This window comes from Camellia sinensis, chromosome 12, assembly GCF_055761805.1.
Source record: "Camellia sinensis isolate YWXY chromosome 12, ASM5576180v1, whole genome shotgun sequence".
Taxonomy (NCBI): Eukaryota; Viridiplantae; Streptophyta; class Magnoliopsida; order Ericales; family Theaceae; genus Camellia; species Camellia sinensis.
In genome coordinates, this window is record NC_138972.1 from 119,245,691 (window position 1) to 119,273,396 (window position 27,706).

General features: G+C 32.1%; 2 protein-coding genes across 2 annotated transcripts; one reads left to right on the forward strand and one right to left on the reverse strand.

Annotated features, from left to right (window-relative positions):
- Window positions 1–205: 205 nt before the first annotated feature.
- Window positions 206–2,020, reverse strand: LOC114285925 (Late embryogenesis abundant protein (LEA) family protein). The gene is made up of 3 exons (XM_028229016.2): window positions 1,674–2,020; window positions 1,372–1,591; window positions 206–554 (listed from the first exon to the last, which is right to left on the reverse strand). The coding sequence occupies exons 1-3, from the start codon at window positions 1,862–1,864 to the stop codon at window positions 339–341; spliced, it is 627 nt and encodes a 208-aa protein (XP_028084817.1). The 5' UTR covers window positions 1,865–2,020; the 3' UTR covers window positions 206–338.
- A 15,222-nt stretch (window positions 2,021–17,242) lies between these two features.
- Window positions 17,243–25,882, forward strand: LOC114285926 (transcription coactivator). Its single transcript, XM_028229017.2, has 10 exons — window positions 17,243–17,703; window positions 17,829–17,918; window positions 18,029–18,133; window positions 19,682–19,783; window positions 19,952–20,036; window positions 21,370–21,439; window positions 21,591–21,635; window positions 22,032–24,443; window positions 24,581–24,797; window positions 25,043–25,882. The coding sequence occupies exons 1-10, from the start codon at window positions 17,593–17,595 to the stop codon at window positions 25,610–25,612; spliced, it is 3,807 nt and encodes a 1,268-aa protein (XP_028084818.2). The 5' UTR covers window positions 17,243–17,592; the 3' UTR covers window positions 25,613–25,882.
- Window positions 25,883–27,706: the final 1,824 nt, after the last annotated feature.

Genomic DNA, 27,706 nt, shown 5'->3' on the forward strand with positions numbered 1-27,706 from the left:
TTAAGGTAATGTGATATTAAAAAAAATCAAATGCTTAAAAGCTACTTCCTAAAATCAAAAGATAAACTGAACATATTAAACAAATTCAGTTAATGAAAAGGATTCAAAAGCTATAACAATAACACACTCATATTATATTGTTCCCCAACAAAGTCAATAGAAGAGACCTTTCACTAGTTCGTTTAGCCATGTAATTCCATCAAAATTCATAAAGAAACAAGTACCTTGTTTATTCAAAATGTGTTGCTTGGTGATACATGACTTGGAATGTAAACAAGTAAAACATGAAACCACGGTGAGAATACATACTTTCCCAGTGCGGGGAAATAGGACACGATCTAAAGATCCATTTTACCTGCTAAGTACCAAGAGTGCATGGCAAGGCTACCAAAAGACATGATATTAGCAAGAGATGATAAGCCATGAATCATCCCAAATTTCTTGTTCATTGCTTTAAGCTTTGGGTTGACTTTTGCAGCTTCTTGGTTCTTCGACCACCCAATTTCCTCTCCAATGTTCTCTTCTCTCTCGACTTTGTGCCTTTGCTTCATCATCTATCCAAAAGATTGAAACAATTTCACTTATAACGCAAAACCCCATTAAGATATAAAAAGATACAAGTAGACTCGGAACTTGGAATGAACAAGAAGTTCAAAATACATATGTACAGAAACTACCATTGACAACAAAAGAACACATGACTCAATACCAATATATTAATCTTATCAAGCCAAGACAACAAACAGAAAATCATTCTTGATAAGGACGAGTAGAGTGGTGCAGTCTTTCTGATAGAATTATCATAAGCTAAATTGATCATTAATCGTAAATTAACGACTTCGGTTGATATAGAGATTCTGATTTCGGTTCATATAGACCAATAGGAGACACTTGTTCCAATTAGTAACAGTGTAATTAGACAACCTATATATCTTGTAACCAAACCAAACACTCATCTTCAGACAACTTACACCCTATAACCAAACACCCATCTTCTTCTCCACCCCTCCCCCTCCCTCTCCCTCTCCCTCTCCCTCATCCTCTCGCCCTCACTTAAGTTGTTCAAATTATGAAATGATTTTCTAGCCATCAAATTAGACTTCAAAGTTTCTGATTTGGACAAGTGTTAAAAATTGGACTACATGAAATCACAACTCTTAAGGACTGAATAGATAGAAGCAAAATGACAATAGTTTAGGGATGAAGTAAAATTAAACATTGCTCAATAACTTTTCCTTGAAAATATGAAGGCTTATAGTTTCAAATTTGTTAATTTGATTGTAAAAAATACATAAGCCTCATAATTGTTGCACAAACATACAGAAGAGGAGATTAATTGGTAAACAATCTAGGGACAGGAAAAGAATTTACCTCAATGGTCATGGGTGTAAAGACAAAGAGATTGGAGAGATTGAAAGCGAAGGCAGAGAGAAGAAACCCTAGCTGATACTTCTCTGCAATAGAAGCCGATTTCCAGGGATGTAAATACCCAAAAGACGCCGCTGAAATGGCACAGCAAGCCCCAACCATCGTGAAATACGCCGGAAACATCTTGCTTTGCAGATTTCCAAACTGATGCCTAGGAAGATTCCTATAATTTACAAGAATATAACCAAATCAATGTTTGGTTGTGAGGAAAATGAGCAAGAAAAGAAGAAAAGAAAAGAGAATACTTGAACATGATGATGCCGCCAATGAAGGTGACCCAGAGAGCAGCGCCCCATGCGGTGGAGAAGCAGAGGAGGTGAGCGAGTTTGAGGTAGGTGGGGAGCTTTGGTGAAGATGATCCAAATGTCTCCGGCGAGAATATGACTCCGATTGCCAAGAAAGCCACCGCTGCTATGAATCGACTCATCCAACCCATCTTTTCCGATCGTCGACTCTCTCTCTCTCTCTCTCTCTCTCTGTGTTTGGAAAGGGAGTTGCAGACTTGAAGGAAGGAACCACACCTACTACTTTGTGTTGAGTCGCCGCTGTCGTTTTTATGCCCCAACTTCTATTTTCACACGTCATATTATCTTATCTTTATTTACACACTTTATTTACTCTGATCAACATTATTGTAATTCAAATTTTTGAAAGGTAATTTTTGAATTATATTTTTTACTTAGAAATTAAGGCCAAGTTTAGCATCTTTCAAAAAATTTAAAAAGTCAAAAAGTCACTATCCTATTTAAGTAACATCATCTTATTTAAGTCACATCATCTCTCTAACACATCAGTTCAAACTCAACCCAAATCTAACCCATATTTCATAAAAAGTCAAAAAATACACTTATTTAGTCTTTCCAAACTTGACCTAATTTTTATGTGCAAATTTCTTTTATAATTTATTATGTAAACATAATTTTAAACTTCAAAGGCTGCCTGTGCAATAAAAACTTGACAATAAGGTCAAGTTTGGAAAAACTAAATAAGTGCACTTTTTGACTTTTTATGAAATATGGGTTGGATTTGGATTGGGTTTGAAGTGATGTGTTAGAGAGGTGATGTGACTTAAATAAGATGATGTGACTTAAATAGGATAATGACTTTTTGACTTTTTAGATTTTTTGGAGGATGTCAAACTTGGCCTAAATTTAAGTTCAAAAATTTTATTCGTATGTGGAAACTAATCTAAACACGCAATTATTAAAAGCCTCCGTTTGGGAAATGGGTTAGCTTTTTTGGCTTTTTGACTATTTTAGCCTGGGCTAAAAAACTTGGTTTGGGAAGAGCTTTTTGACTTTTTGACTTTTTTGACTTTTTTTGTGAGAGAAGAGTGTAATGATTATGGGTTAGATGTGATGTTTTGTTTGTTGTGGCTAAAATAGCCTATTTTGTCTTTTGTGACTATTTTAGCCCCAACCTTGCTTGCCAAATGGACCCAATATATATATATATATATATATATAGTTTTCAAAAACTTGTACACCCAATTATTAAAAAATAAGGAAAATTTATTTATAAATCTTATTTTGAAGAATGGTAATCTATTTAGTCCAAAAATTTTTTATAAACCAATTAGTCTCACTGATTTTGAAAATATAGATTTAATATATTATTTGAAAATTAGATTTACGGTTATACCCTTATTTCTATTGTGTTTTGTTATCTTTTTTTTCTTTTTTACTAAAAAAGTAAAGTACATAATATATAAAAAACAAATTTTAGATGCGTTTTTATATGAGAATCTTTTTTATTTGGAAAACACTTCAAAATGAGTACAAAAATTACTTGAAATATGAGATTCTTCAAACATTTCAAAAAATGTGTAATTCTTCAAACATTTAAAAAAGAGTACAAAAACTTCTTAATAAGCTCTAGACAAATATATAATTGTGAACTGTAATACTCTAATGTAATATTAAAACGTAACACTCTAATATAACACTCTAAAAAAATTTCTTAATGTAATACTCTAATATAACAGACACTCTAATATAATACTCAAAAAACTTTTTATGCTGTATTTTGTTTGGAGATTTGAGAAGTGGTTTGGAAATAAAAATGAAAATGGTATGTGAAATATGAATAAAATATACTTATATGTCACATAGTTTCACACACCTTTTATCTTTCTCTTTCCAAATCTCCCAACCAAACACCGTGTTAGTGTATTTTTCCCAAACATAGCACTCTAATATAACACTAAAAAAAAATTCTTAGTGTAACACTCTAATGTAACACATAAAAAAAACTTCTTAGTGTAATATTTATATATAACACAAAAAAACTCCTTAATGTAACATTTTTATGTAACGCAAAAAAATTCTTAGTGTAATACTTTAATGTAACACAAAAAAATTTCTTATTGTACATTTTTCTCAAACGTAATATTCTAAAAAAATGATGTGGGATTCTTCATACCATTTATAAAAAGATGTGAGATTCTTCAAACCATTCAAAAATGAGTACAAAAAATTCTTAGTAAATTTTGGGCAAATATAAAATTTCAAATTGCGAGTGTTACGATTGAAAAAAAAGACACTATGGAGTTTTTTTTTTTTTACATTGGAGCACATTACATTAGAGTATTACATTTAGGATTACATTAATTGGAGTATTACTTGATTGGAGTATGTTACATTAGAGTGCTATGTTTGTGTTACATTGAAGTATTATATTTGGAAAAAAATACACTAAGGAGTTTTTTTTTAGCGTTACATTATTATGTTTGAGAAAAGTATACAAATAATTTTTTTAGTATGTTACATTAGAATATCACATTTTTATTCGTGATGTAAGATTTTCTAGAATGAGAGAAATTCAATCTTTTATAATGCGGATTGCTTAAATGATGAAACCTTTAGGTTCATAAATTTTTATTTTTTATTTTTTAAAAATGATTAAACAGTTCATAAAAGTACATTTTAAAATTTATTAATATTTCATCCAAAATACAAATAAACATAATTTAAGAAAAAAAAAATGATAAAGGATTTTTGGCTTATGTTTTTATAAGTTATAATATTTACTCTAAGGTCTCGTTTGGGAATAAGTTATTTTAATAATTTTTTTACTTTTTATGAAAAGATATGTAGGAAAATAAAAAGATGATGTGATAATTTATAATGATTTTTTTTTTTTGTAAAATAATTACTCTCCAAACGAGGCCTAATATTTGAAGGTACCAAAAGGCCATTGTGACAGTTGATTATGGCTTATTTTGGCAATTAAGTTAAAAGTTCTATTTGGTCTAATTTTATAATCATGATTTGAGTTATGAGTCTTTAGTTGAGTTTAAAAAAGTAAAAAATATATTTAGTTATGAGTTTTGAAAATAATTTTTTTTTGATGAGTTGTATTTTTTTTTTTATTGGTTCACTGATGTAGAGAATGTGCAAGGAGAAATGAGATATGAAAGAAAAAGGAAAAAAAAAAATTATTGATTAATTGATTAATAATAATAATATAAAAAAAAAAGAATTTTGAAAGTAATTTTAAGCTATATTTTAAATATATATTTGGTTAACATGTTTCATTTAAATCATGATTTAAAAACAAAGTCAACATTTAAAAAGTAAATCAAACATTATCTAACTTCCTAATTACTTATTTTTTCGAATCACATCATTTCTATAATTTTTTACATATTTTTTTTTAAACTAAAATAAAAAAACACTAGTTTTTAAGTTGATTAAAAGTTAATTTTTAACTTTTTTATCAATTTATAAATAAAAAAATATAAGAAACAATCGCAATGCTTGGTTATCATTTTTCAAAAATACTTTTCAAAAAATTCTACTTCATTATTTTTCATGTTTTTTTGTTTTTATTGATTTTTTTTAATATTTTGAGCAATTTTTTTAATTTTTAGACATACATAACATAAATATACTTAAAAAATAAAAAAAATAAAAAATAAAACATTTTAAAAATTCACTAAATACCAAAAATATAAAAAAAAAACGAGAATTCAGTACATTTTTTATATTTTTATGTATTTATTAATTTATAAATATATTTTTTCACAAATTTTTTATTTTTTAAATACATCTAAGTAAGGTATATCTAAAACCGTAAAAAAAATATTTAAAATTTTAAAAATATTTACTAAAAACAAAAAAAATATGAAAACCAAAAATTTTAATTTTCAAAAAACTTAATTCAAAAAATTCAAACCAAACACACTAAGACTCCTTTTGGGAAGTGTGTTATAATTTACTTCTCAGATTATAACTTACTTATTCTCTTACAAAAAAAATTACTTATAACTTATAAATATTTTTTAACTAAAAAATTGATTATAATCATCTTCTCAAAATGGTCCTGAATGTAATTCAAAATAAATTAAAAACTAAAATTTACGTTTTTAGTTAGCTTCCCAAGTTGCCGCGGTGGATTTTTTGATGGAGGATGCAATGAGTGAAGGTCACGCGGTCTACGCGCACACCAGAATGTTCTATGGGAATGATATTGCCAAGGCGAGATTTCTATATGCAAGGCGGAAGGAGGTAAAACGACGCCATTTTTGGACTCGCCGGCACTGACGGTCGTATTCAATGCTTGTTTTATATTTCATCGCTGACTTGTCCGGTTGGGGAAAAAGATTTTGCGTCATTTTATTTTTATAAATAAATGTAATAATTTTATTGTATTAAAATAATTTATAACAAAATAATATAGGTACTGTTTGGAAAATGGGGTGAGGGCAGGAGTGTAAACTTGGTATGGCCTACCCGAACCCGAGCTTGGACTGGCATGTTAGGCCGCTTGGGTTCACGTCAAAATTTGGGTCAGGTAAAGCCACGTGCTAGAAAATTAAGCCCAAACTTGGAGGGTATTCGGGCCGGTGGGCCCGGGCTTGGACAATCTTTTTTTTTTTTCCTATTTTTTTCATCAAAATTTTATTTATTTTTTACTAAAAATTACATTGGGCTTTGGGCGAGGTAGGCTTCGGGCCGAGCTACGAATGGGCTTTGAACGGGCCAATAGATCGAGCTCACGGGCCGAATTGAGTTTTAAAATAATGACTCAAACCCAATCCTATAGTTTCAGCCTCAGTTCGAGTCCGAGCCCATATGGACTGCGAGCGAGCTTCGAACTACCCACCGACTGTAAGCCAATTTTACAATCCTAAGTGAGAAATTATCTTAACCTCACATAAAAAAATAGCTCAAAAGTCTCAATTGCGACCTAACAAATCTTGTGATTCACAGTACTTTCAACACAAGTGAGTAAATGTCTATTTTGCCATTTGAATTGTGCATGCTATGTCAACAAATGCTTCTTTGTTGGAAAAAAAAGATATTTTATTCTAAGGGATGATTTTATCATTTTATATCTCAATATCATTTCAAACACATTTTTCTTAAATGTAAAAACTAAAATAATCTACTAAAATAGTCAAATAACAAAATTTTCTAAATGAGACCATAATTTTGAAATGTATAATATATTATTTTAATAATATTTTAATTATAGTTTTTTGAAATAATTAAATTATATTTTTCATTAACGTGTTTCGTTGCAAGATCATTGCAAACAAATAATAACATAAGATCGAGTCGGTCAAATTAAGCCTCCGTTTGGGAAGTGGGTTGGTTTTTTGGTTTTTTGGCTTTTTTGGCTATTTTAGCCTGAGCTAAAAAGCTTGGTTTGGGAAGGGCTTTTTGGCTTTTTGACTTTTTTGACTTTTTTTGTGAGAGAAGAATGTAATGATTATAGGTTGGATGTGATGTTTTGTTTGTTATGGCTAAAATAACCTATTTTGTTTTTTGTGGCTAAAATAGTTAAAAAAGCCTGAAAAAGCCCTTGCCAAACGGAGGTTAAGTCATGGCTGAAAACTTAATCCTTTTTAAAGTTTAACCTACATTTTTCAAATGTTTGTGATTAAACTTTTGTAATTGTATGGTACTTGGTAAAACTTTCAAGCATATCTGATTTTAGAGTTAAAAATGACAGGTTGTATTATTTTACATATATATTATGAAAATTTATGATAAATTGTACTATTATAATTATCGAAGCAATTCAAAATTTTAATATATATAATTTACACAAAACTTATTAAATTATTAAATTGAACCCTGTGATAGGTTAAATAAGCCTAAAAAATGTTGTCCAGGCTTCGTTCGAGAAGAGGTGTTAGATTGGGTTTGTGGCTATTTCAGTCACAAAAAATAAAATAAGTTTTTTAGTCTAATAAGACAAAATATCGCATCCAACCCATACTCATTACATTATTTCTCTCACAAAAAGTCAAAAAAATTAAAAAATCCTTCCCAAACGAGATTTTTAGTCTCAGGCGAAAATAATTAAAAAAATCAAAAAACCAACCTATTTCCCAAACAAATCCACTATTATAGGCTTCATTTATCATAAATTTTGTGTGATAAAGTTACTCGGAAAGGCCACGATTGTTTGGTGAATTAAATTGAATGAGATTGTTAGTGAGGATAATTAGTGAAGAGATTGTTAATGTGGAAATTATTTGTGAAAGAATTATATAAAAGTGTGTTTGTTTTAATAATAATGTTGAAAATAGTTAATTTTTATATATTTATATATTAAATAAATATTTTTTATTTTTTTAACAAATAATAGGTTGCACTTGGGTGTTACAAAAAAAAAAAAAAAACAATGTCCCGATCAACTAGCCAGATGATCAAATACACTCTAACCCCCGAATTAGTTTTTCAATCCCACCTCTTCCATAACTATACTAATCCTGTCACTAAGATAGATTGTCAATAACATTAGGCCCCGTTTATTTTCAGAGGTAGAATAGTAGAATAGAGGGGATTGATAGTGAAGGGATTGATAGTGAGGGCATTAAGTAAAATTATGTTTGTTTTGATGATAGTTGTTAGTGTAAGGATTGTTAAATTATTTTTATATAAAATAAATATAAAATAATAAAACAAATAAAAAAAATACAAAAACATTAAACATTAATGTTTTTAAAAAAATGCCCAGCATGTAAAAAAAATTTAAGAAAATAAAATAAAATAAAAAATTTTCAGGAAAAAATAAAATAAATAAAATAATGATTTTTACTTAACAAAAAATACAAAAAATTAAACATGAATGTTAAAAAAAAAATGCCCGACATGTAAAAAATAAAATAAAAAATAAATAAAAATAAAAAATTTCTAGTCCGCCGGACTATTTTTCTAATAGCAAGTCCTGGAGGCCCATCTGTAAGGCCTATTCTAAGCCCTTCGACTTAGCAATTTCTTCATCAACTCTGTAAACAAACAGCACATTAAATGGGGTCCACAACTATCCTAATCACAATCCCCCTCTCATATCCCAAAACAAACGGGGCCTTAGAGTGCTAGTCCAATAGCTCCAAAAGTGAACTAATCACGGGATCATAGATCCAACAACCATCTTAATCTAGTCCCCTCTCATGCGGCTAAACAAACATGACCAAAGAGTGTAGTAAGAATTCGTTTGGGATGTAGGTTGTTTTATTTGATTTTTTGACTATTTTAGTTTGAGGTTAAAAAGTCTCGTTTAGGATAAATTTTTTTATTTTTTTAGTTTTTTGTGAGAGAAAAAATGAAATGATTATGCGTTAGATGTGACATTTTGTCCTATTTAGCTAACATATCAAATTTTGTCCTATGTGGCTATTTTAGCCCAAACTTGCTTCCCAAATGGAGCCTAATGCCTTGTTTGAGAACATGTTTTTTTAATAATTTTTTGACTTTTTAGCTAAAATATGATGAAAAAAAATTAGTATTTTGGGATAACTTTTTGGTTTTTATCGTAAATATGTGGAAAAAAAGAATCTTTAAATTTTTGGTATAAATTACTGACTTTTTTTTTTGTGATTTTTTGACTTTTAAATTAAAAATGATATTGCCAAATAAGACCTAAATAAAGCAAATAATAATTAAAATTATTTTCTATGTTTGTTTATTTGTCAGGAAAATGAAAGTAATTTTCTTGCAAAATCTTGTTGTGCAATAAATATTTTGAGGAAAATCTCATCATAGTGGAAAAATAAAAAATAAAAAATAAAAAAATTTGAGGCGCATAACTTTCTTGATATCTGAACATGAAAAAGTTATAAAAAAAAAACTTTTCTTTGACTTGACTTTCTTTCTTAACAGCTGAACAGAGTAAAGAAGAGTTTTTATATATATATATATATATATATATTTTATTTTTATCCCCTTTTTTTCAATAGAAAAATTATAAATGAATGAAACCATCTTAAAATAATTGCACTAAATGAGAAAAAAAATAAATTTAGCACAACACATGCGAAAGACATGTACCAAATATATAAAAATTTGTATTATACACACAAGAAACTTGTATCACCATAAAAATTATATTGTTTTTTGGTTATTTAACTTAAATGCAATTTTTTCTTTTTTTCTTTTTAATTACCAATATTAGCATCATAATTTACCAAGGGGGAAATTTCTCAAGCATGCCAACTCTGAATCTAATGCACTTTTGACCATTATATTGAGAAAGTAAAAACAATATGATTACAATAGGATAAGCGAAGTTAGACAAAAACAAACTTGACCTTAAATTTTACATTTTTTAAACTTCCAATAAGACCTAGTTTGGAAAGACTAAATAAGTGTACTTTTTAACTTTTTATGAAATATGGGTTGGGTTTGAGTTAGGTTTGAAGTGATGTGTTAGAGAGGTGATGTGACTTAAATAAAATGATGTGACTTAAATAGGATAGTGACTTTTTGACTTTTTGTCTTTTTTGTCTCATACCAAACTTGGCCTAAGTTAATATTTGAGTTTGAGTTTGAGTTTGTGTTTTTTGAATTTTGTTGGCTAATACCAGGGTCAAATATGGCCACTGCACCTTGTTATCTTATTCATTTTGCTCAGCACAAAAAATATCGAAAAGTAGGGGTGAGAAGTGGATATACCGATTCATCCAAATTGACTGAATCGAATCGATCTGCCACATTTTGTACGGATGCGTGATGACGAGCGGATGGTTGCAAATTGATTTTTTTCAATCCGCCTAATTTTGAACAGATGGCGGATTTGAGGTTCATTCAGCCGCAATTGAACCGCCAAACCTCGAACACCCCTAGTAATTTTTAAGACTTTGTATTTTTAATTTGTTTAGATATTTTATTTGTATTTTCAATTGAAAAGGAGTTTTCAACTTGAATATAGTTTTTAAATTGAAAAAAATAAATGTATTATTTATCTATATTTTTTGGTTTTTAAATCTAACTCTAAAAATAATAAATAAAAAAGATGATATATGCTGATTGATTTTTGTTTTCAAAAACAGATATAGATGTAACAATACAAAGACATATAATCTCTACTACTGCTATGTTCATGGTTTTGGTTGTTTAAATTGTTTTTATATTTTAAAAATCACATATTGTAATACTTTATGTAATACTTTATGTGGATGAGGCATACAGTCTTATAATTTCAAACTTTATTTCTTTGAATGAGACATGTAGTGAGGAAGTGCACAAGTTGAATTATGTTGAAAATTTATAAAACTTTAAACCGTCAAACCGATTCGCATCCATCTGTCAATCCGCCAATCCACTCAATTCACATCCGTCGGATTGGCAGACGAATGTGAATTGATTTTCTCCAATTCGTCAATCTTGCGGATGGATGACAGATTGAAAGGTTCCATGACCACAACTGACCCGTACCCACCCCTACAAAAAAGTAGTTTGTTTGATTATGCAATTTTAATTATTTTATTTTAGATTAACTAACATATTTATGAATTTTTTAAATTATTAATTAAAATTTTGTGTAAGCATCGAAGACATATTTTTACCAATTGAGTGTGAAAATAAATGAATGAATAAACTTTAATTTTCATATAGAATTAAGGAGATTTTTTTTTTTAAGGTCTCTGATATTAAAATTTTATAGCATAAAAGATATCAAATATTTTTATAATGTCTAAGGTCCCTCAACATCAATTCAGAGAAAATTCGATCAAGAGAAATTCTTTGGATTCTAGCCTATAGATTTTCTCTGGATTTTCAAATAATTTCTCTAATTTAGCAAGAATTTCTCTGGGTTCAAATCATAAAATTTCTTTGTCTTTCCAATCACGATGTGCAATACACAAATCGATTACTCAAATAAGCAACAACAACAACCAATATGCATATATTCAGAGAACTCTCTAGACTCCCCAGATAATTTATCTCCAAATAAATTATGGGAAGACTAAAGAAATTCTTTTGATTTCAGTTTAGAGATTTTCTTTGGATTTTCAGGGAATTTCTCTGGATTTTCTCTGAATTTTTTTATGGATTTCAAGTGAACCATAAAGCATAAAGTTTGTTTGGTTGCCAAGAAAAATAAGTGAAAAATAACTTATTCGATATAAAAACACATAAAAAGCACAACATAAAAGTTCAGATAAATTTGTAATAATTATATATTTTTTATTGTAATTACAAGCTTTTAATTTTCTCTTGACTTAAATAAAAGTATAGAGAAATTCACTCTTAAGATCGCAAAAACAAAAGCACATTAACATCAAAAGACAAAAATGCTCTTTCTCTTCACTTTACCAAGAAAAAAAGAGAGAAAGTGATAGAGAAAATCCATGGGCATGGAGTTCTTTGGACTTCCTAGAGAATTTGTTCCTAGAGAATTTCTCTCCAAAGAAATTATCTGGATTCCAGTCTAAAGATTTTCTCTGGATTTCTAAAAAATTTCTTTGTTTTCCCAATCTCGATGTGCAATACACAAATCAATCACTATATAAGCAACAACAACAACAACCAATATACACATGTATATATGTATAGAGAGAGAGAGAGACTCACTGAAAGGGGAATTTCTCTAGATTTTTAGAGAATTTCTCTGGCTTCAAGAAACAATAATGAAGAGTTTAAAGACCAAACCATCTGGCGTCATTGTGATTTGCATTTGTCTAAAAGATGAATAATTATCAACCAAAAAATCTAGACAATATAAATTAAATGCAATTGATCTACAAAATATGGAACAACAAAACCTTCATATCCAATCATCACTGAATATCGTAGTGTAACAAAAATCTACACAATGGCCAAAATCCATATAAAATTCACACAGTGGCCAAATCTAAAGAAAATTCACACAGTGGCCAAATTTAGAGAACAAAGTGGCCAAATATAGAGAAAACACACACACTGGCCAAAATCCAGAGAAATTTCACACAGTGACAAAATCTACCCACTGGCCAAAATCCAAAGAAAATTCACACAATGGCCAAATCTAGAGAAAATACACACAATGGCCAAATCCAGAGAAAATTCACACAGTGGCCAAATCCAGAGGAAATTGAAGAGTGATTGTGGAAAATTCTTCACATTACCATATTGTGCACAACTTGATAACAATGCACGCTAGGCTGCTGCATTCGGAGCAAATGACATTGTCATTGAAATCTTTTCAGCTTCCTTCAATTATACTACTCGACTCATTGCTCCCACTAAACATGTATAATGCCTGAGCAATGACTCTAACCCATAATCAAATCTCATCATGCTCAACCATTGTTCAATCTCCCCAACCAAACTCGCATTGTAAAAAGCTAAAAGAATTACAAGAAAGCTATATTCATCCGGGACAAGCCCTTTAGCCTCCATCAAAACAAAAAACTCCATCACTTAATTCCAATCCCCTTGCTACGTATAACTCGCCATCATTGCATTCCACCCGATAATACTCATCTTTGACATAAGTTCATCAAACACCCCATGAGCGCCCGATACTAAACCACACTTCCCATACCCATCAACCAATGCAGTTCCCACAACCATACCCAAATTGAGCCCAGTAACAACCACATGACCGTGAATTATCCTGCATTGCTCCAAAGCAGCAAGCTTTGCTGCTGCACGTAGTGCTCTCGATACACTATGCATAGTAGACCCAATCCCATAACTTTTCATGTTAGCAAAGCAAGACAAAAGCCTCAAACGACCGAGAATTTTGCGCCAACCCAACAATTATAGACCTGTGACAAACTTGGTCTTTGTGAGGAATTTCGTCGAACACTTTACTAGCATCATCTAAAAGTTAGGTTTTGGAATAGAAATTGATAAGCATAGAGGCGACGAAGGGTCAGGAATATAAAAAGAGCTTGAGAGAGAGTGTGTGTGAAGTTAGAGGCCGAATGAGAGAGAATACAGGGAAGAGCATGACTTAAAGAGGATGGCAAGGGTGTGGTGGTTAGGGAGGGTGGGGTGGTGGAGTATAGAGACGAAGTAGTGAAGAGAAAATAAGAAGTTGGAGAGGGTAGAGATGAAGGCGGTCTAGGAAACGATGATGGGAGAGGGGATTTGTACATAGAGTTTGCTGTTCTTCTTCTTCATCCGTCATTGTTGAAGTTCAGTAGTGACACACAGTATAGAAAAGAGAGAGAGAGAGGAGTAAAATGCACAATTGATTTACACATCATCACGTTCTGCAAAAAATCTCATTACAATCTAAAATAACATTGAAGGACCTTAGACATAAAAAAAATATTATTATGGACCTCTCCTCCTATTAAAAGTTAGATAAGGATCTTAATCCAATTTTCTCTATAATTAAACTAAAAAGTTGTATTGGTTGGCAATGACTCTTTTAGCAATTTGCTTATTTATTTTTTCTTTGTATTTTTTTTATGACAAATTCATTGATAAAAAAGTTATGTTGGTAGATGTTTAAATTATTATTTTTTTAATTAATGAAAAATTCAAATGGATCATTTTTGAAGTAAAATATTTGTGATTAAGTAAAAAAAAAAATCAATAAAAAAAAGAACTAAAATTTTATACTTTTTAAGTGTTTTTAAATAAAATAAAATTTAAAAGAAAAAAATATTAAAAATAAAAAGCACAAAAAAAAAATAAAAAAAATTAATTAAAACTAGTAGTTTAAATCGACACTGTCAGGTAGCCAATTAGAGCATCTCCAATGGTTCTGCTATATCAGTTGCCAAAGCTAAAAAATGACAGGAATGGCAAAAATGAGTCTCCAATAGTCTGCTATTTCACTTGCCAAATATGGTAGATGCCATATGTGTTCTCAAATTTGGCGAGTGAAATGGCAGGTGCCAAGCTTGCCAGATCAGCAAAAGTCAGACCGTTGGAGACCCAATTTTCATAATCAAGCAAATTTCTGTTTCAGATATCAAAACATATATATCAATGCAAATTTCTGTATACCGGATAATCAAAAAATTGTTCATGACAGATATAAAAAATTGAAGACAGATATATATATATATATATATATAAAATAAAAAAATTGATGAAGACATATATATCAAAAAATTTCAAACACATATATATCAAAAAAAATTGATGAAGACAGATCGTATAGATGGAGATCAAGACAAATCAAAACATACATATATATATAGTTTTCATATATATATATATATATGAGTATGTATATAAATGGAGATCTTACCAGAGACGGAGAGTACACAGATCGAAGGTGAGGATTGAGAGGGAGACAGAGTGAAACCAGAGAGACGGGGTTCCGATCTTGGAGGAGAAGAGGGAGATCGGGTTCCAATCATGGAGGAGATCGTGGAGGAGAAGGGGTTTTGAGCACGGAGGAAAACAGGGAGTGGTTTAAGAAGAGGGAGACTGAGTGAGAGACTGAAATGGAGAGAGAGTGAGAGAGGGGTTTCAACCATGGAGGAGAAGGGAGAGTGGCTTGTGCTCTGTTTGATTTCGGCCATAGAGGAGAAGACAGGGTGAGAATGAGAGGGAGATGAAGAGGCGTGGAGGAGAATGATAGTGAAAAGAGAGTAGATCATTCTAGATGTATGGCAAAATAAAGAGTCGTTGGGCTCTGTTTGGTTTGTATGGCAAAATAAAAGGTGATGCCTTGGGCTTTGTTTGGTTTGTTTAACAAAAAAAAATAATTAATTAATTTTTTTTTTTTTACAACAGCTCTTTTAAACGGCTGTTTGACAAATGACTATTTTTTACAACAGCTCTTTTAATTTCCATAAATTGAAACCCTCCATGCCACTTTTATTTCACACAAACATTTACATTTAATTTTTTTTTTCTCCTCTCTTATTTGAATCTGATTTCACAACAAACCTCTTAAATTATTTTCTTTTTAGTTTTTTCATCCAATCATTATGGAAGGTTCATCAAAAACAAATATAGGAAAATCATTCACCATTGAAGAAGATATGGCAATTTGTAAATCTTGGTGTCACATTTCGGAAGACCCAATTGTTGGCAATTCGCAATCGCATGCTCACTTTTAGGGGAGAATTTACGAAAATTATTGCCAGTCTAGAACACAAGTGTCTATTCAATCTCGATGGGGTATAATCATGAAATGTTCTAACAAATTTCAGGGATGTTTAGCTCAAGTCGAAAATCTTCACCCAAATGGGATTTCTCAAGTTGATATGGTAAGTTTTTACTTTCAGTTATTATGTTTAGTTTCTTATTCTGGTATCGTATAAAAATTACGTAATTAAATAATGTTTAAATTTTTTTTAAAACAGATGCTTTAAGCAAAACTATTATACCATCAAGATGAAAACAAACATTTCGCTTTTGAACATTGTTGGCCAATATTGCAAGACAATATCAGGTGGCAAGATGTAGCTCCCACGGATACGGTAAAGGCAAGGATGCATACAGTGCTTACTCCTAATTCAGCCCCCGATTTCCCTATGGAAAACTGCATTTCTCTTGAAGACGACAACAGTCCAAGTGTTGGTAACAATCCAACTGTTGGTGAGGGCAGTGTCTCTGCAAGGGGTAAAAGGCCGATGGGTAGGAAATTTGCAAAAGAATTATTTCGGAAAAATCAAGTCGTTCAAGCTGAAGTTCAAAAAATGAGCACACAATTGGACACATTTAACCAATACCTTACTGAGAAGGAAAATAAAAAAGATGAAAGAGAAGAAAAAAGGATTCAAGCAATGCATGAGATAAAATAACTTGAGATGAAAAAACATGACTTTAAGATCAGAAGACAAGAACATGAGATGAAAAAGGAAGAACATATGATAATGACTACGAACATTTCTCATTTGGACCCTCAGACGAAAGCGTATGACATAATGCGAAAAAATGAGATTTTCGCCAAGTGGTCTTCAAATGTTAGCAGCCCAAATTACTATTTCCCCCTGCCTTCTGATGAATAATTACGGGATAATGTAATGAAATTTTCGCCAAGTAGTCCTCATATTTTTATTTTGTAATGAAATTTCATATTTGTTTTTATTTTTGAGTATTTTCTACAAAAGAACGTAATATTATTTTTGCAATGTATAATGTAGCAAAATAGTTTAGTATAATTTAATTTTTTCAATAAAGTATAATGAGAAAATAAATATATTTTTTCCAATGAAGGCAATAAAAAGATAAAATTTATTTATTTTTCCAAATTTTCATTTTTTTTTTCATTTTTTATATTTGTCTAGTCGGGAATAATACAAATATATAAATTTTTTTACAAACTGTTTAAAAAAAGTCACAAAAGACAAAAAATAAACAGAAATAAAATCACAAAAACCTATATCCAAACAACACCTACAAAGTTAGAGGAAAAGTTAGTTAAGATTTGTCAAAAATAGCAAATAACCATTAGAACACCATTATTATAATTTGACAAAATAATATTATTTATTATCAAATTAAAAGTAATAACAACCCCAATATAACAACAACCATTGAAAATGCTCCCAGGAACAAACACGAATTGAACAAATACAAATACGTGCGACTTGCGTAGACAACTGGGAACACACACGTGTCGAAAATGCCACGCGTGCAGATATTTTTATCTCCCGCCAGTGAAGCGAAATCAAATCAAACAACAAATGAATCTGTAATTTCCCTCCCCTCTGGAAATTATAGATATAGCCTCGTTTGGCAATTTATGTTTTTTTTAAAAAAATTTAAAAATTATTAAAAAGTTTTAAAAATCAATCATCCATATTAAATACTTTTTACACATTTTTCATAAAAAAATTAAAAAATTATTAAAATAATAAGTTTCAAACAGTTCTTATTTTATTTATTTATTATTTTAACCCTCTCCTTCCTCCTTCCTCGAGAAGTTTTATCAAATATCTCTCACACTCACAGTGTGTCGATAACATGCTCAGATTTTCAATCTAGGGGGTCTGAGAGAGAGAGAGAGAGAGAGAGTTTGTTTCAAATGTCGGGAACAACCAAGCAAGACTCATCACTAGTGTGCGACCACCCTTCCAAAACCTTCTTCGGCGTTCGTTTCGTCCTCTTTGGATTCGATCCCATCTCCTCCCAAAAGGTCTCTCTCTCTCTCTCTCTCTCTCTCTCTACACTTCAATTTGATTTCGCTTTGTCTCACTCTTTCTATTTTATTTTATTATTGTTATTTATTTATTTATTTTTTCCAAATAAATTGTTATATAGGTCCGATTGAAGCTTGTGAATGGAGGAGGGATTGATGCTTGTCAATATGGTCCGAATTGCACTCACGTCATTGTTGACAATCTTATTCATGTAAGTATCTTTCGTTTTATTTATTTATTTAATTTTGATTAATGTCGTATTTTTGAAAATTATTATTATTTTTAAATATTAGCACTGAATTGAGCAATTGTCTGGTGCAGGATGATCCTGTATGTGTCGCTGCTCGAACGGATGGAAAGATTTTGGTCACGGGGTTATGGGTTGATCATAGTTTTGATATTGGCATGCCCGTTGATCCCATTTCCGTGAGCTTCTCTATCCAATTATTTACTTGATTCTGTATCTTGAAGTATTCATTTGTGTCGTATGTTTGAAGATAGAACAAACTTTAGGCTCCTAACATTAGTAGTAGGATGCACAACAATTAACAGGAATTGACACCTCCCGTTTGCAAGAACACATAATTTGAAGTAGATTGGCAGTTATCAAGATCACAACACCAACCAACAATGTGGCAACTCAAATACAAGTCCAGAAAAATCATTCTTCATACCTGCCCATAATGTCAATGTACCAAAAATAAAATATTTTTAGATCATATGTTGAGGTCTCAAGTTTGAAACCAACTAGGTGCAAACAATTTCTTGGGGCCATTCCATACAAGGGTTTGCCTTGCCTTGCCTTAATTGGGCCCCCCCGTTAGTGGATGGTGGGGTTGGTCTCCATGATTAGTCGGTATAGTGGACTAGATATTGAGAGATTAAAAAAAAAAAACAAAAAACTACCCAAACCAAGTTTGTACTATGTACTCCCAAATTCAATGGTAGAGCTTATCCTCGGAATGTCCTTTGGCTTTTTCTCATGTTGTATTTTCTTTCAGGATTTCTTTCCCAGTTGTGTTTCAAACCAAACCAAACCAAACCAAACCAAATCAAATCAAATCTTAAGTCCCATTAAATGGGATCGACTACATGAATATTTCTTCTCTACGCGGCCCTATCAAAAACCATTTCGTTAGTCAAATTAAGTAGATCCATATCTCTATTTACAACGCTAGTCAACATTAATCTAAGCCTACCCCATCCCCTAACACTCTCATCTGCCGTTACAACATCGCTTCTCTTCACTACTGCCTCTGTTGGTTTCCATTGAATGTGACCAAACCATCTCAATTGATTCTCTCTCAACTTATCTTCTATCGGTACTAATCTTACCCATTCCTAAATTCACTCATTTTTAATTTTGTCTTGTCTAGTATTGTCACACATCCACCTCAGCATCTTCATCCCAGTTGTGTTTTAGTTTGAAATATTTCAAATTATATAGCGTAGATTTTGTTTTTATTCAATGTTTTTCTTATTGTGGTACGTGTAAAGTTTGCAAGTTTGCTATGTCTTGATTAATTTCAACTTTGCTATGTCACACTAAATCTTTTGCATATTTCAATTGTTTTAGCACTAATGTAGTAAATAAATATTAGAATTCAGAAGACTTGCATGTTGACTTCACTCTTTCATTTTAACACAAATCATATTTACATTTCCATAACCTTTATGAATAATAATGAGTTTAAAATTTTAATTTGCATTTGATGCTGCTTTCTAATATTTTACTTCTTGTGAAGTAATAATCCATGGCTCTGAGCCACTTGTTTGGTCCCCATTCTATCTAATTGAACTTTTTTCCTCTCTTTGGGGCACGTCAATCTTGAATTTTTACTGTACACATCAATGCATATTTTTAATTATATAAAGTGATTGTGATCATGTGACTCGTATTTGTCATGTTTATTTATTTTTGTAACCTCTGTTGTTGTCCGCATGCTCATAGGATGTTTATTCGTCTTCTCACAGGTTATGTACAGACCTTTAAGAGATTTGGATGGAATTCGAGGTGCTAAATCTATAATTGCTTGCTTGACTGGATACCAAAGGCAAGATCGAGATGATATTATGGTTCGTAGCAGGCTTTCTTGTATATCTTTCTTCCTGTTCATTACGTACACTTCATCATATCTTCTTTTATGATTACTGAGGCCATTAAAAAAAAAAAAAAACAAGAAAAAGTAATAAGAAAGTTGTTTATATGAATATTTTGTCTTATTATCTCCCATTTTCTCTCAGACAATGGTTGGCCTAATGGGGGCAAAATTTTCAAAGCCTTTGGTTGCAAATAAAGTTACTCATCTTATATGCTACAAATTTGAAGGTAGGTTGTTATCTTGATTCTAATGGATTTACATACGTTTGGACTATCATGGTATATCTTGACGCATGACATTTTCCCACAGTTGTGATGTTCTTTATTATTTAGTGATTTCATCTATAATTTTGACATTGAAGTGCAATTATTTTTTTTTTTCTACACATGAAATTTAAATTTCATCCTATCAGTTCTATGGGAAAGAAAAGTACTATAATCTTTCCCTATCAAATAAAATATTTAATCTGACTAAAGTTTCTATTAAGTTAAGCAGCTCCAGATTGCCTGTTCTGTTGAGAAGCAAAATTTTACTAATGGATCACCTGGTCATGTAATAAGAACTATATTGGCTGAATGATTTTTGCTTACTTAGCTGCACAAATTAGTTTACTGTATGTATGTTGTTTCATGAGTATGCCATTATAATTTGCTTCAAAATGTGAAGATTAATATTCTGCAAAGCACCAAGTTTAGGATTATTCTTTTTTGGTTTGTGGCAAGTTAGATATCTATTGCATTGTATTATTAGTTTCTCACATATTCACTTAGCTTGCAAGACAAACTATTGATGGCTTTCTGTGTCAGAATACACTCTGAACCAGTAGTTTGTTATTTTATGGATTGATGTTTTGGATGTAATAGGTACCATTGGAAGATCCAAGTGTCTAAATTTGGTATTGTTAGACACATTCTACACCCTTATCCTTGTCATATCTGGTGGACATGGGTACTATGGGGGAAATGAAAGTCCATCTAAAATAGGTCATTGCCATCTCAGCAATGTCCTCTCTACGTATCAGTCCTCCTAATGCACCATGATGTCCTTGAGGGGACTAATTGGGGCCATATGCCTAACCTCAATGAGAGATTATGAACCACCCAACATGGCTGTTCGGCCCATTAGTGTGCTTGGCGCCCTAATTGTGAGCCAAAACACCAAATGAATGAGTCAAAATATGAAGAGCATGAGGCATGGCCCACACCATTAGTTGGCTGAACCAAACTCGCTTGCTCGACCATAGTCCACTCGATAGTGGTGTAGCTTGGCACCCCTTGGCTTGCCCAAATGAGCTATTGCTCGATCATAACCCTTCATGCCTCATTCCCATAGGGTATTTCGAGGAATTACCAGGAGCATAGCATCCCATGATTTTGACTTTGGAGGTTGTATCATGATTCAGTAAATGGTTCTGTTGGCATTTATTATTTAAAATTGAAGAACTATATAAGTTTATATTGTGTTATTTTGTCAATTCTTGGATAAGATCAATCTTTATATGATGTGTTATTTTTTTCTATACTTGGATAGTATCAAACTTTTCTTCTTGGCCTTTTTTAGGAGAGAAGTATGAGCTTGCCAGGAAAATGAAAAAGATAAAGATTGTTAACCATCGATGGTTGGAAGACTGGTATGTTATCATTTTGTTCTCTTACTTTTGAAGAATTACAGCCTCTTTACTTGACATCTATTTTAGGACTAGTTGGATATCATACAATTGGATACTTATTTTCTATTCGAGTTATATTTAAAATAGGAACTACTTTTATTTTCCATTGCAGTTTGGTGTCTTGGGAAATTCTTCCAGAAGCTAATTACGATAAGAGGTGAGACTTGAATATTCTTTGTTGTAATGTTACTATGGTGTGCATTTACATGTTTGTATAAACAAGTTTGCATTGGGATGCAAATTGATGCAGGTGTTCATGTTAAATTAAGAGGGTTAAGACATATATGGTGATTGGTGACTGACTCCCTATAGATGTGCAGCTTTAATCATCTTATAGAGAGAGAGAGGGTCATCATTGGGGTTGTGTCATTGTCATGGCATGAGTATACTGATTTACTTGTGCATTTTGTTAATGTCAATGCTATTCCTGTTTGGTTAATTCCTTGTGATCCGTGGATAGTAGGGGAAGTTTTATTCTCAAATATTTAACTTTTAATGAATGGCATAAAAGTTTTGCTCATTCTTTTAATCAATATATTCTCCTTCCCGCCAGTGGCTATGAGTTGGAGATGATGGAAGCTGAAGCTAAAGATTCTGAGGAAGAAGCACAAGAGCTTGCCAAACAACAATATGGGGACAGAAAAATCGATGTTAGTCCTAGTAACTTGCATATTGGGATAATAGTAAGGGCCCATCCATCCCCCCAAACAAAAGAGGACGTCTCGAGAAACCTGCTGGCTACAAGTGCATCTAAAGCTTTATCAAGCGCTGGCAATAAGAATGACACAGTATTTGCCTCTGCAGAAAAGACTCCATCTGCTCGGGCTTTGAATTTGCAAGATATCCAAAAGAAGCAATCTGAGGTGCTTTGTTCTCAGGACACCAAAACTCTTGGGGATGTTACTTGTGGCGATCCATCTGATCAGCCATTAAAATTATATGACAGATTGCCAACTTGTGCCAAGGTTGGAAATGACTTGCCTTCTTCTGGTAGTGCAAAGAGGTCTCCTCCTGATGATGCAGCAAATTCGAATACTATAAGTTACTCGAGGAAGACCCCTAGGAGAAACTCATTCTCAATGTTCTCGGGAGAAATGGCAAACAATGTAAGCAGCTTTCCTACAGTCGATATTGATGAATTCAATGTCAGTGTCGGTTTTAACATCTCTTCAACCAGAGCAGAACAAGCTAATGATGGAACTGACTCTGGATGTGTTAAAACTCCTTCGAAGGAAACTGGGTTACATCATGAAGGGGGAAAAAATGGTATGTTGCCTGAAAAGAGGAAGATGAATGTTTCTTATGGTAGCTCAAAATCAAAAAAGACGAGTCATGATTCGAAACCATGCATCTTAGAAAGTCCGTTGGTGATTAATAGAACTGGACCTTCAGAATCTGCAGTTTTGATAGATGGTGCGTTGGATGAGAATGCTACTCCAAGTCCTGCACGTAACTCTCCTGTCAACATTGCAACCACAAATTTCTCAAGCTTCGACAGAAAATCATTGCCAAAGCCTGTCATCAGTGCTGTCACCTCAGAGAATAGGCAAGAGGACAACTTGGAGACACCTCAAAGATCTAACAGATTAAAAAACACAAGCTTGGACACTGATTCTGGCATCAAAGATGTTATGAACAGAGCAGAAAATGCTGCTAGTGAAGTTGGGACGCCACAGAAAGAATGGCAAGATGTCCGGGTCCCATCTCCAAAAACTACAAGCTTAGAGATTAAGAAATCCAGTAGTCCTAGCTCGGACTTGTTCAAAGGAAAAAATACTCACTCACTCTCAAAACCACTTAGGAGGAAGGTAACTGCCAAGAAGACTTTGGGCTCTAGACCAAAATTAGGTCTTGCTAATACCAAAAATCATAAAGGTTCTATTCATCTACATGAAACTGCCTTGCAACCTGCTGCTGTGACAAGTTCGATTGGTGGGAAAGAGACAGAAGATAGGGAATTGTTTGTTAATTCGGAGAAGGTTGAAACGACTCCTCCCACTGTTAATGTTGACAAGGCCATGGTGATGGAGACACATGATGTTGAAAAATTAGGGAACGAAGTTGAGAATAAGATTGGATCCATGGACGATGAGACTGAGACTCCAGAGGAGACTGAGGCTCCAGAGGACAGAGAGGAACATGAATTTGAGGTGGGAGATTGTGAAGAGAAGCCTGAAGATGCAACACACAAGATGAATGTAGTGATGAAAGACAAATTGGATGTGCAGCCAATAACACCCAAAACCGATGCTAGCAGTTTGAGTACACACAACCCTACAAAAACATCAGATGAAGATGAAAATGGAGCTGAACATAAAAAGGCAGTTTGTGGCAGGAAAAATGAGCATGATGAATCAACTGCTAACGAGGACTGTGGGAAAGAAAAATCAACTAAACGGAAAAAATGTCGAATGGGTAAAACATTGAGAAAGTCTGTTCCTTCTGTAATGGAGAGAAGAAAATTGAAGGATGGTGTAAGTAGGGAAGAGATCAAAAGTAAAAAGAACAATGAGAAGACAGGAAAGGAAAAGGAAAAAAGTATTCCATCTCCCGCAGGCAAAACCAACAGGACTGTACGTTCAAATAAGTCACAGAACTCTGTGGAAGTGGAGAAGGAAAATAAGCCTGTTGATATTGGAGATCAAAATGTGAGTCATGGAAAACAAAGGGTTGGAAAAATAGCTTCAAAATCTAATAGAACACCCGTGAAGATCGATCCGAAGGCTGGTGTGACTGATCAGGATTCGGTATTAGTGGAAAGGACTCCGAAAGTGAAAGTTGAACCTGTGTGGTTTATACTAAGTGGGCATAAGCTACAAAGGAAGGAGTTTCAGCAGTTTATTAGGCGTTTGAAAGGAAGGGTATGCAGAGATTCTCATCAGTGGTCATATCAAGCTACACACTTCATTGTTCCAGATCCAATACGCAGAACAGAAAAGTTTTTTGCTGCTGCAGCATCCGGAAGGTATGACCTTACAACAAAACTTATTTTAACTTTGCATATGAATGACTAATTAAAAACTCAAAACGCTGTTGGTGAACTGATTATCCACCTGCCCTTGTGTAAAAAGTATTTTGCTCTTTTTTATGCCTCAAATGCAGGTGGATTCTGAAGACTGATTATTTAACTGCCAGCAATCAGGCAGGAAGATTATTAGCAGAGGAGCCTTATGAGTGGCACAAGAACGGTCTAAGTGAAGATGGTGCGATCAACTTGGAGGCTCCGAGGAAGTGGCGCCTTTTGAGGGAGAGAACTGGTCATGGGGCCTTCTATGGAATGCGTGTCGTCATCTATGGGGAATGCATTGCGCCACCACTGGTATAATCTACAATTTTCCCTGTAACACATTTTAATTCTTATGCTCTGATTTTCCTAGTAGTGGGTGGGATAAGTTGTCTCCTGCTAATTGTTATTCAGTAATACTACATACCCATGATTTTATCCAGAAACATCTACATGCACCCCTCAATAAACCATTTGAGTCTCAACCATCCTTTTTTATTCTGGGTAATTTTCCTGGTAAACTTTCTGTGAACTTAGACTATTCCATTGTTATATGTCAGGACACACTAAAGCGTGTCATCAAAGCTGGAGATGGGACCATTTTAGCGACCTCTCCCCCTTACACCCGCTTCCTTGAATCTGGAGTTGATTTTGCTATTGTCAGTCCTGGCATGCCACGTGTTGATATATGGGTACAAGAATTCTTAAGACATGAGATACCATGTGTTATAGCTGATTACCTGGTGGAGTATGTATGCAAGCCTGGTTATCCCCTCGAGAGGCATGTGCAATACAATACTCACACTTGGGCAGAGAAGTCATTTGCTAACTTGTTCAAACAGTCAGAAGAGGTTGTTGAGGCGCAGACACCGCTTGAAGATCATGTTAACAATGATCTAAAGTGTCAAGTTTGCGGGTCTTGTGACAGAGGAGAGGTAATGCTGATCTGTGGTGATGAAAGTGGTTCAACCGGTTGTGGTGTTGGTACCCATATTGATTGTTGCAATCCTCCACTTGAACATGTTCCAGATGAAGACTGGTTTTGTCCAAAGTGTAGTAAGAGCAAAAATAGTAAGAATCGTCCCAAGAAGAGTACCAAGAAACAGACCTCTTCATTAAAAGGCAAATGATATTTCTCATGCTTTTTTTGTAACATATATATATATTTTTTTAGGGTAACCTTTTGTCTTTTGTCTCAATTGTCTTCCTCTAAAATATGTACCTTTAGTTAGATCTAGTACCAGTAAAGTTTATTCTGCTTCTGTTTCTTGTCAATATGGTTTGGTTCCTATTCAAACTAGGAGGAATTTGAAGTTGCGCCGTATGTTGTTTGCTGGACCAGATGTTTTTTTTCCCCTTATCTTTTATTAAATGGGTAAAAATTGCTTAATATTGGACAATTTTTTGCCTGAAGCACCTTCAATGGTCCCCAAAAAAATAATTATGACCTTGAATTGAGCAATTACTGTTTCAAAGCTGACATTCAATAAATATATTTGCAATTTACTTGATATTTCATATTTGTATCGAGAATATTACAATGATCACATTTATATATCATATTTAGTTTATCATTTTATTTGTTGTAATTGCATTGATAGAATTAATATTCATTTTATGTCTGTTACTTATATAGCAATGACATTAAATAGGATCATTGTAAATTATTGTTTTTAAATTTGCACATCAAATAATAGAAGAATTACTTTCTCCTGGCAATAACCACCCATGTCCATTGGAGTCGTAATAAACTACAAAGGCAAGGGAGGGAGTATTCTAATTTACTTTAAATATTATATATATTTAAGAAAATATACGCAATTGCAGATAGGCAAAACAAGCCCAAACCCATACAATATTTCTAAATGGGCCCCAGAATTACAAGGCATTTTTCTTTATCATTTTAACATTTTAACAATTTTTCTTACAAACACATAATATTATACATATATATAAAGAAAAAAATATATCTTCATTCATACATATTTTGTGTCTGACCAATTATAAATAAAAAAAAAAAAAAAAGTTTGGGCTATGGTTTAAAATCCACCTCTTATTTATTTTTTCCATTCTATTTTATTTTATTTTATTTTATGTGGTTTGATTTGGTTGATGGTCGCATGTGAGAATGGTCCATAGATAGTATCTGTAAAGCCCATCCAAATCAGGCCAGGGCCCAACTATTGAAGTTTATCAAGAGCGATCGGTTTAATTTTCAGAAACAGAGCCTGTAATAAAATCTCTTTTTTATCCATAAATTATTATTATTATTATTTTTTGTTTGTGTGTTTTTTTCATGGTTTTAACGGGTAATTATGCAATAGTTTTAGAGGATCATATGATATTGTTTACAGGATTATCCACATTAATTACATAACAGAAAATTGTATGAGTAAAATATTTAACTCACTTTTGTTAAGTAGTTAAGATATAAAGGATGATGCGAGTTTGGCATCCAGTTAAAAAGTCATATTTTTTTCAAATTTTTCTTTTGATTTTAGTATTTTTTTTATTTATAGATTTGTATATATATATATATATATTTTGAACTGTGTAGTATAGAAGAATTTAAAAAGTAAAAAGTTTAAAATTAAAAATTCACTATAAATCAAGAAAAATATAAATAAAAAAAATCACTAAAAAAAACGTCAATCTCAAATATTATGGTACGATTTTTTTATTGATTGAGAACAAACAACGTAGTTCTAATAATTTTTCGGTTTGAACTTTTATTTAACAGACAATTATGATTTGTGTGGGTTGATCATCATGTTGTTCCCATCATGCTAGACTGCTAGTAAAAATGTAAAAAAGGGGAAAAGGTAATTTTGGTGTCATTATTGGTGCATATTCAGGCACAAAATGATTACCTCCCAAATTAATTTGTCTTTATTTATTTATCTATTTGTCAAAAAAAAAAAAAAATTAACAATATTTTTAGACCACTTATTAATGCATTCGAAAAACGCTAGTAAGAGTCTTAAAAGTTATTTTTAACATTCTTCTTATTTTGATGTGTGGAGGTGTTCAATTAGAGCTCCTAAACATTCGTTTACCTTTTTATATTTGAGAATTGATAATATATTCATTTTACAAATAAATAACAGTCTTATAAACGTTTATTTTCAAACAATGTTAACAATATTTAAAAACTTATACATTTCATTTAAACGTACTTTTATGCATAATATATAATTTTTGTAGACCTGTGCCTTAAAATATCT

Coding starts and splice junctions, on each gene's coding strand:
- LOC114285925 (XM_028229016.2), bottom strand. CDS start 1,864: ATGGGTTGGATGAGTCGATTCATAGCAGCGGTGGCTTTCTTGGCAATC. Junction 1,592..1,673: donor GGCGGCATCATCATGTTCAA/GTATTCTCTTTT, acceptor TGTAAATTATAG/GAATCTTCCTAGGCATCAGT. Junction 555..1,371: donor TTACACCCATGACCATTGAG/GTAAATTCTTTT, acceptor TCTTTTGGATAG/ATGATGAAGCAAAGGCACAA.
- LOC114285926 (XM_028229017.2), top strand. CDS start 17,593: ATGTCGGGAACAACCAAGCAAGACTCATCACTAGTGTGCGACCACCCT. Junction 17,919..18,028: donor TTGTTGACAATCTTATTCAT/GTAAGTATCTTT, acceptor TGTCTGGTGCAG/GATGATCCTGTATGTGTCGC. Junction 18,134..19,681: donor TGCCCGTTGATCCCATTTCC/GTGAGCTTCTCT, acceptor GTCTTCTCACAG/GTTATGTACAGACCTTTAAG.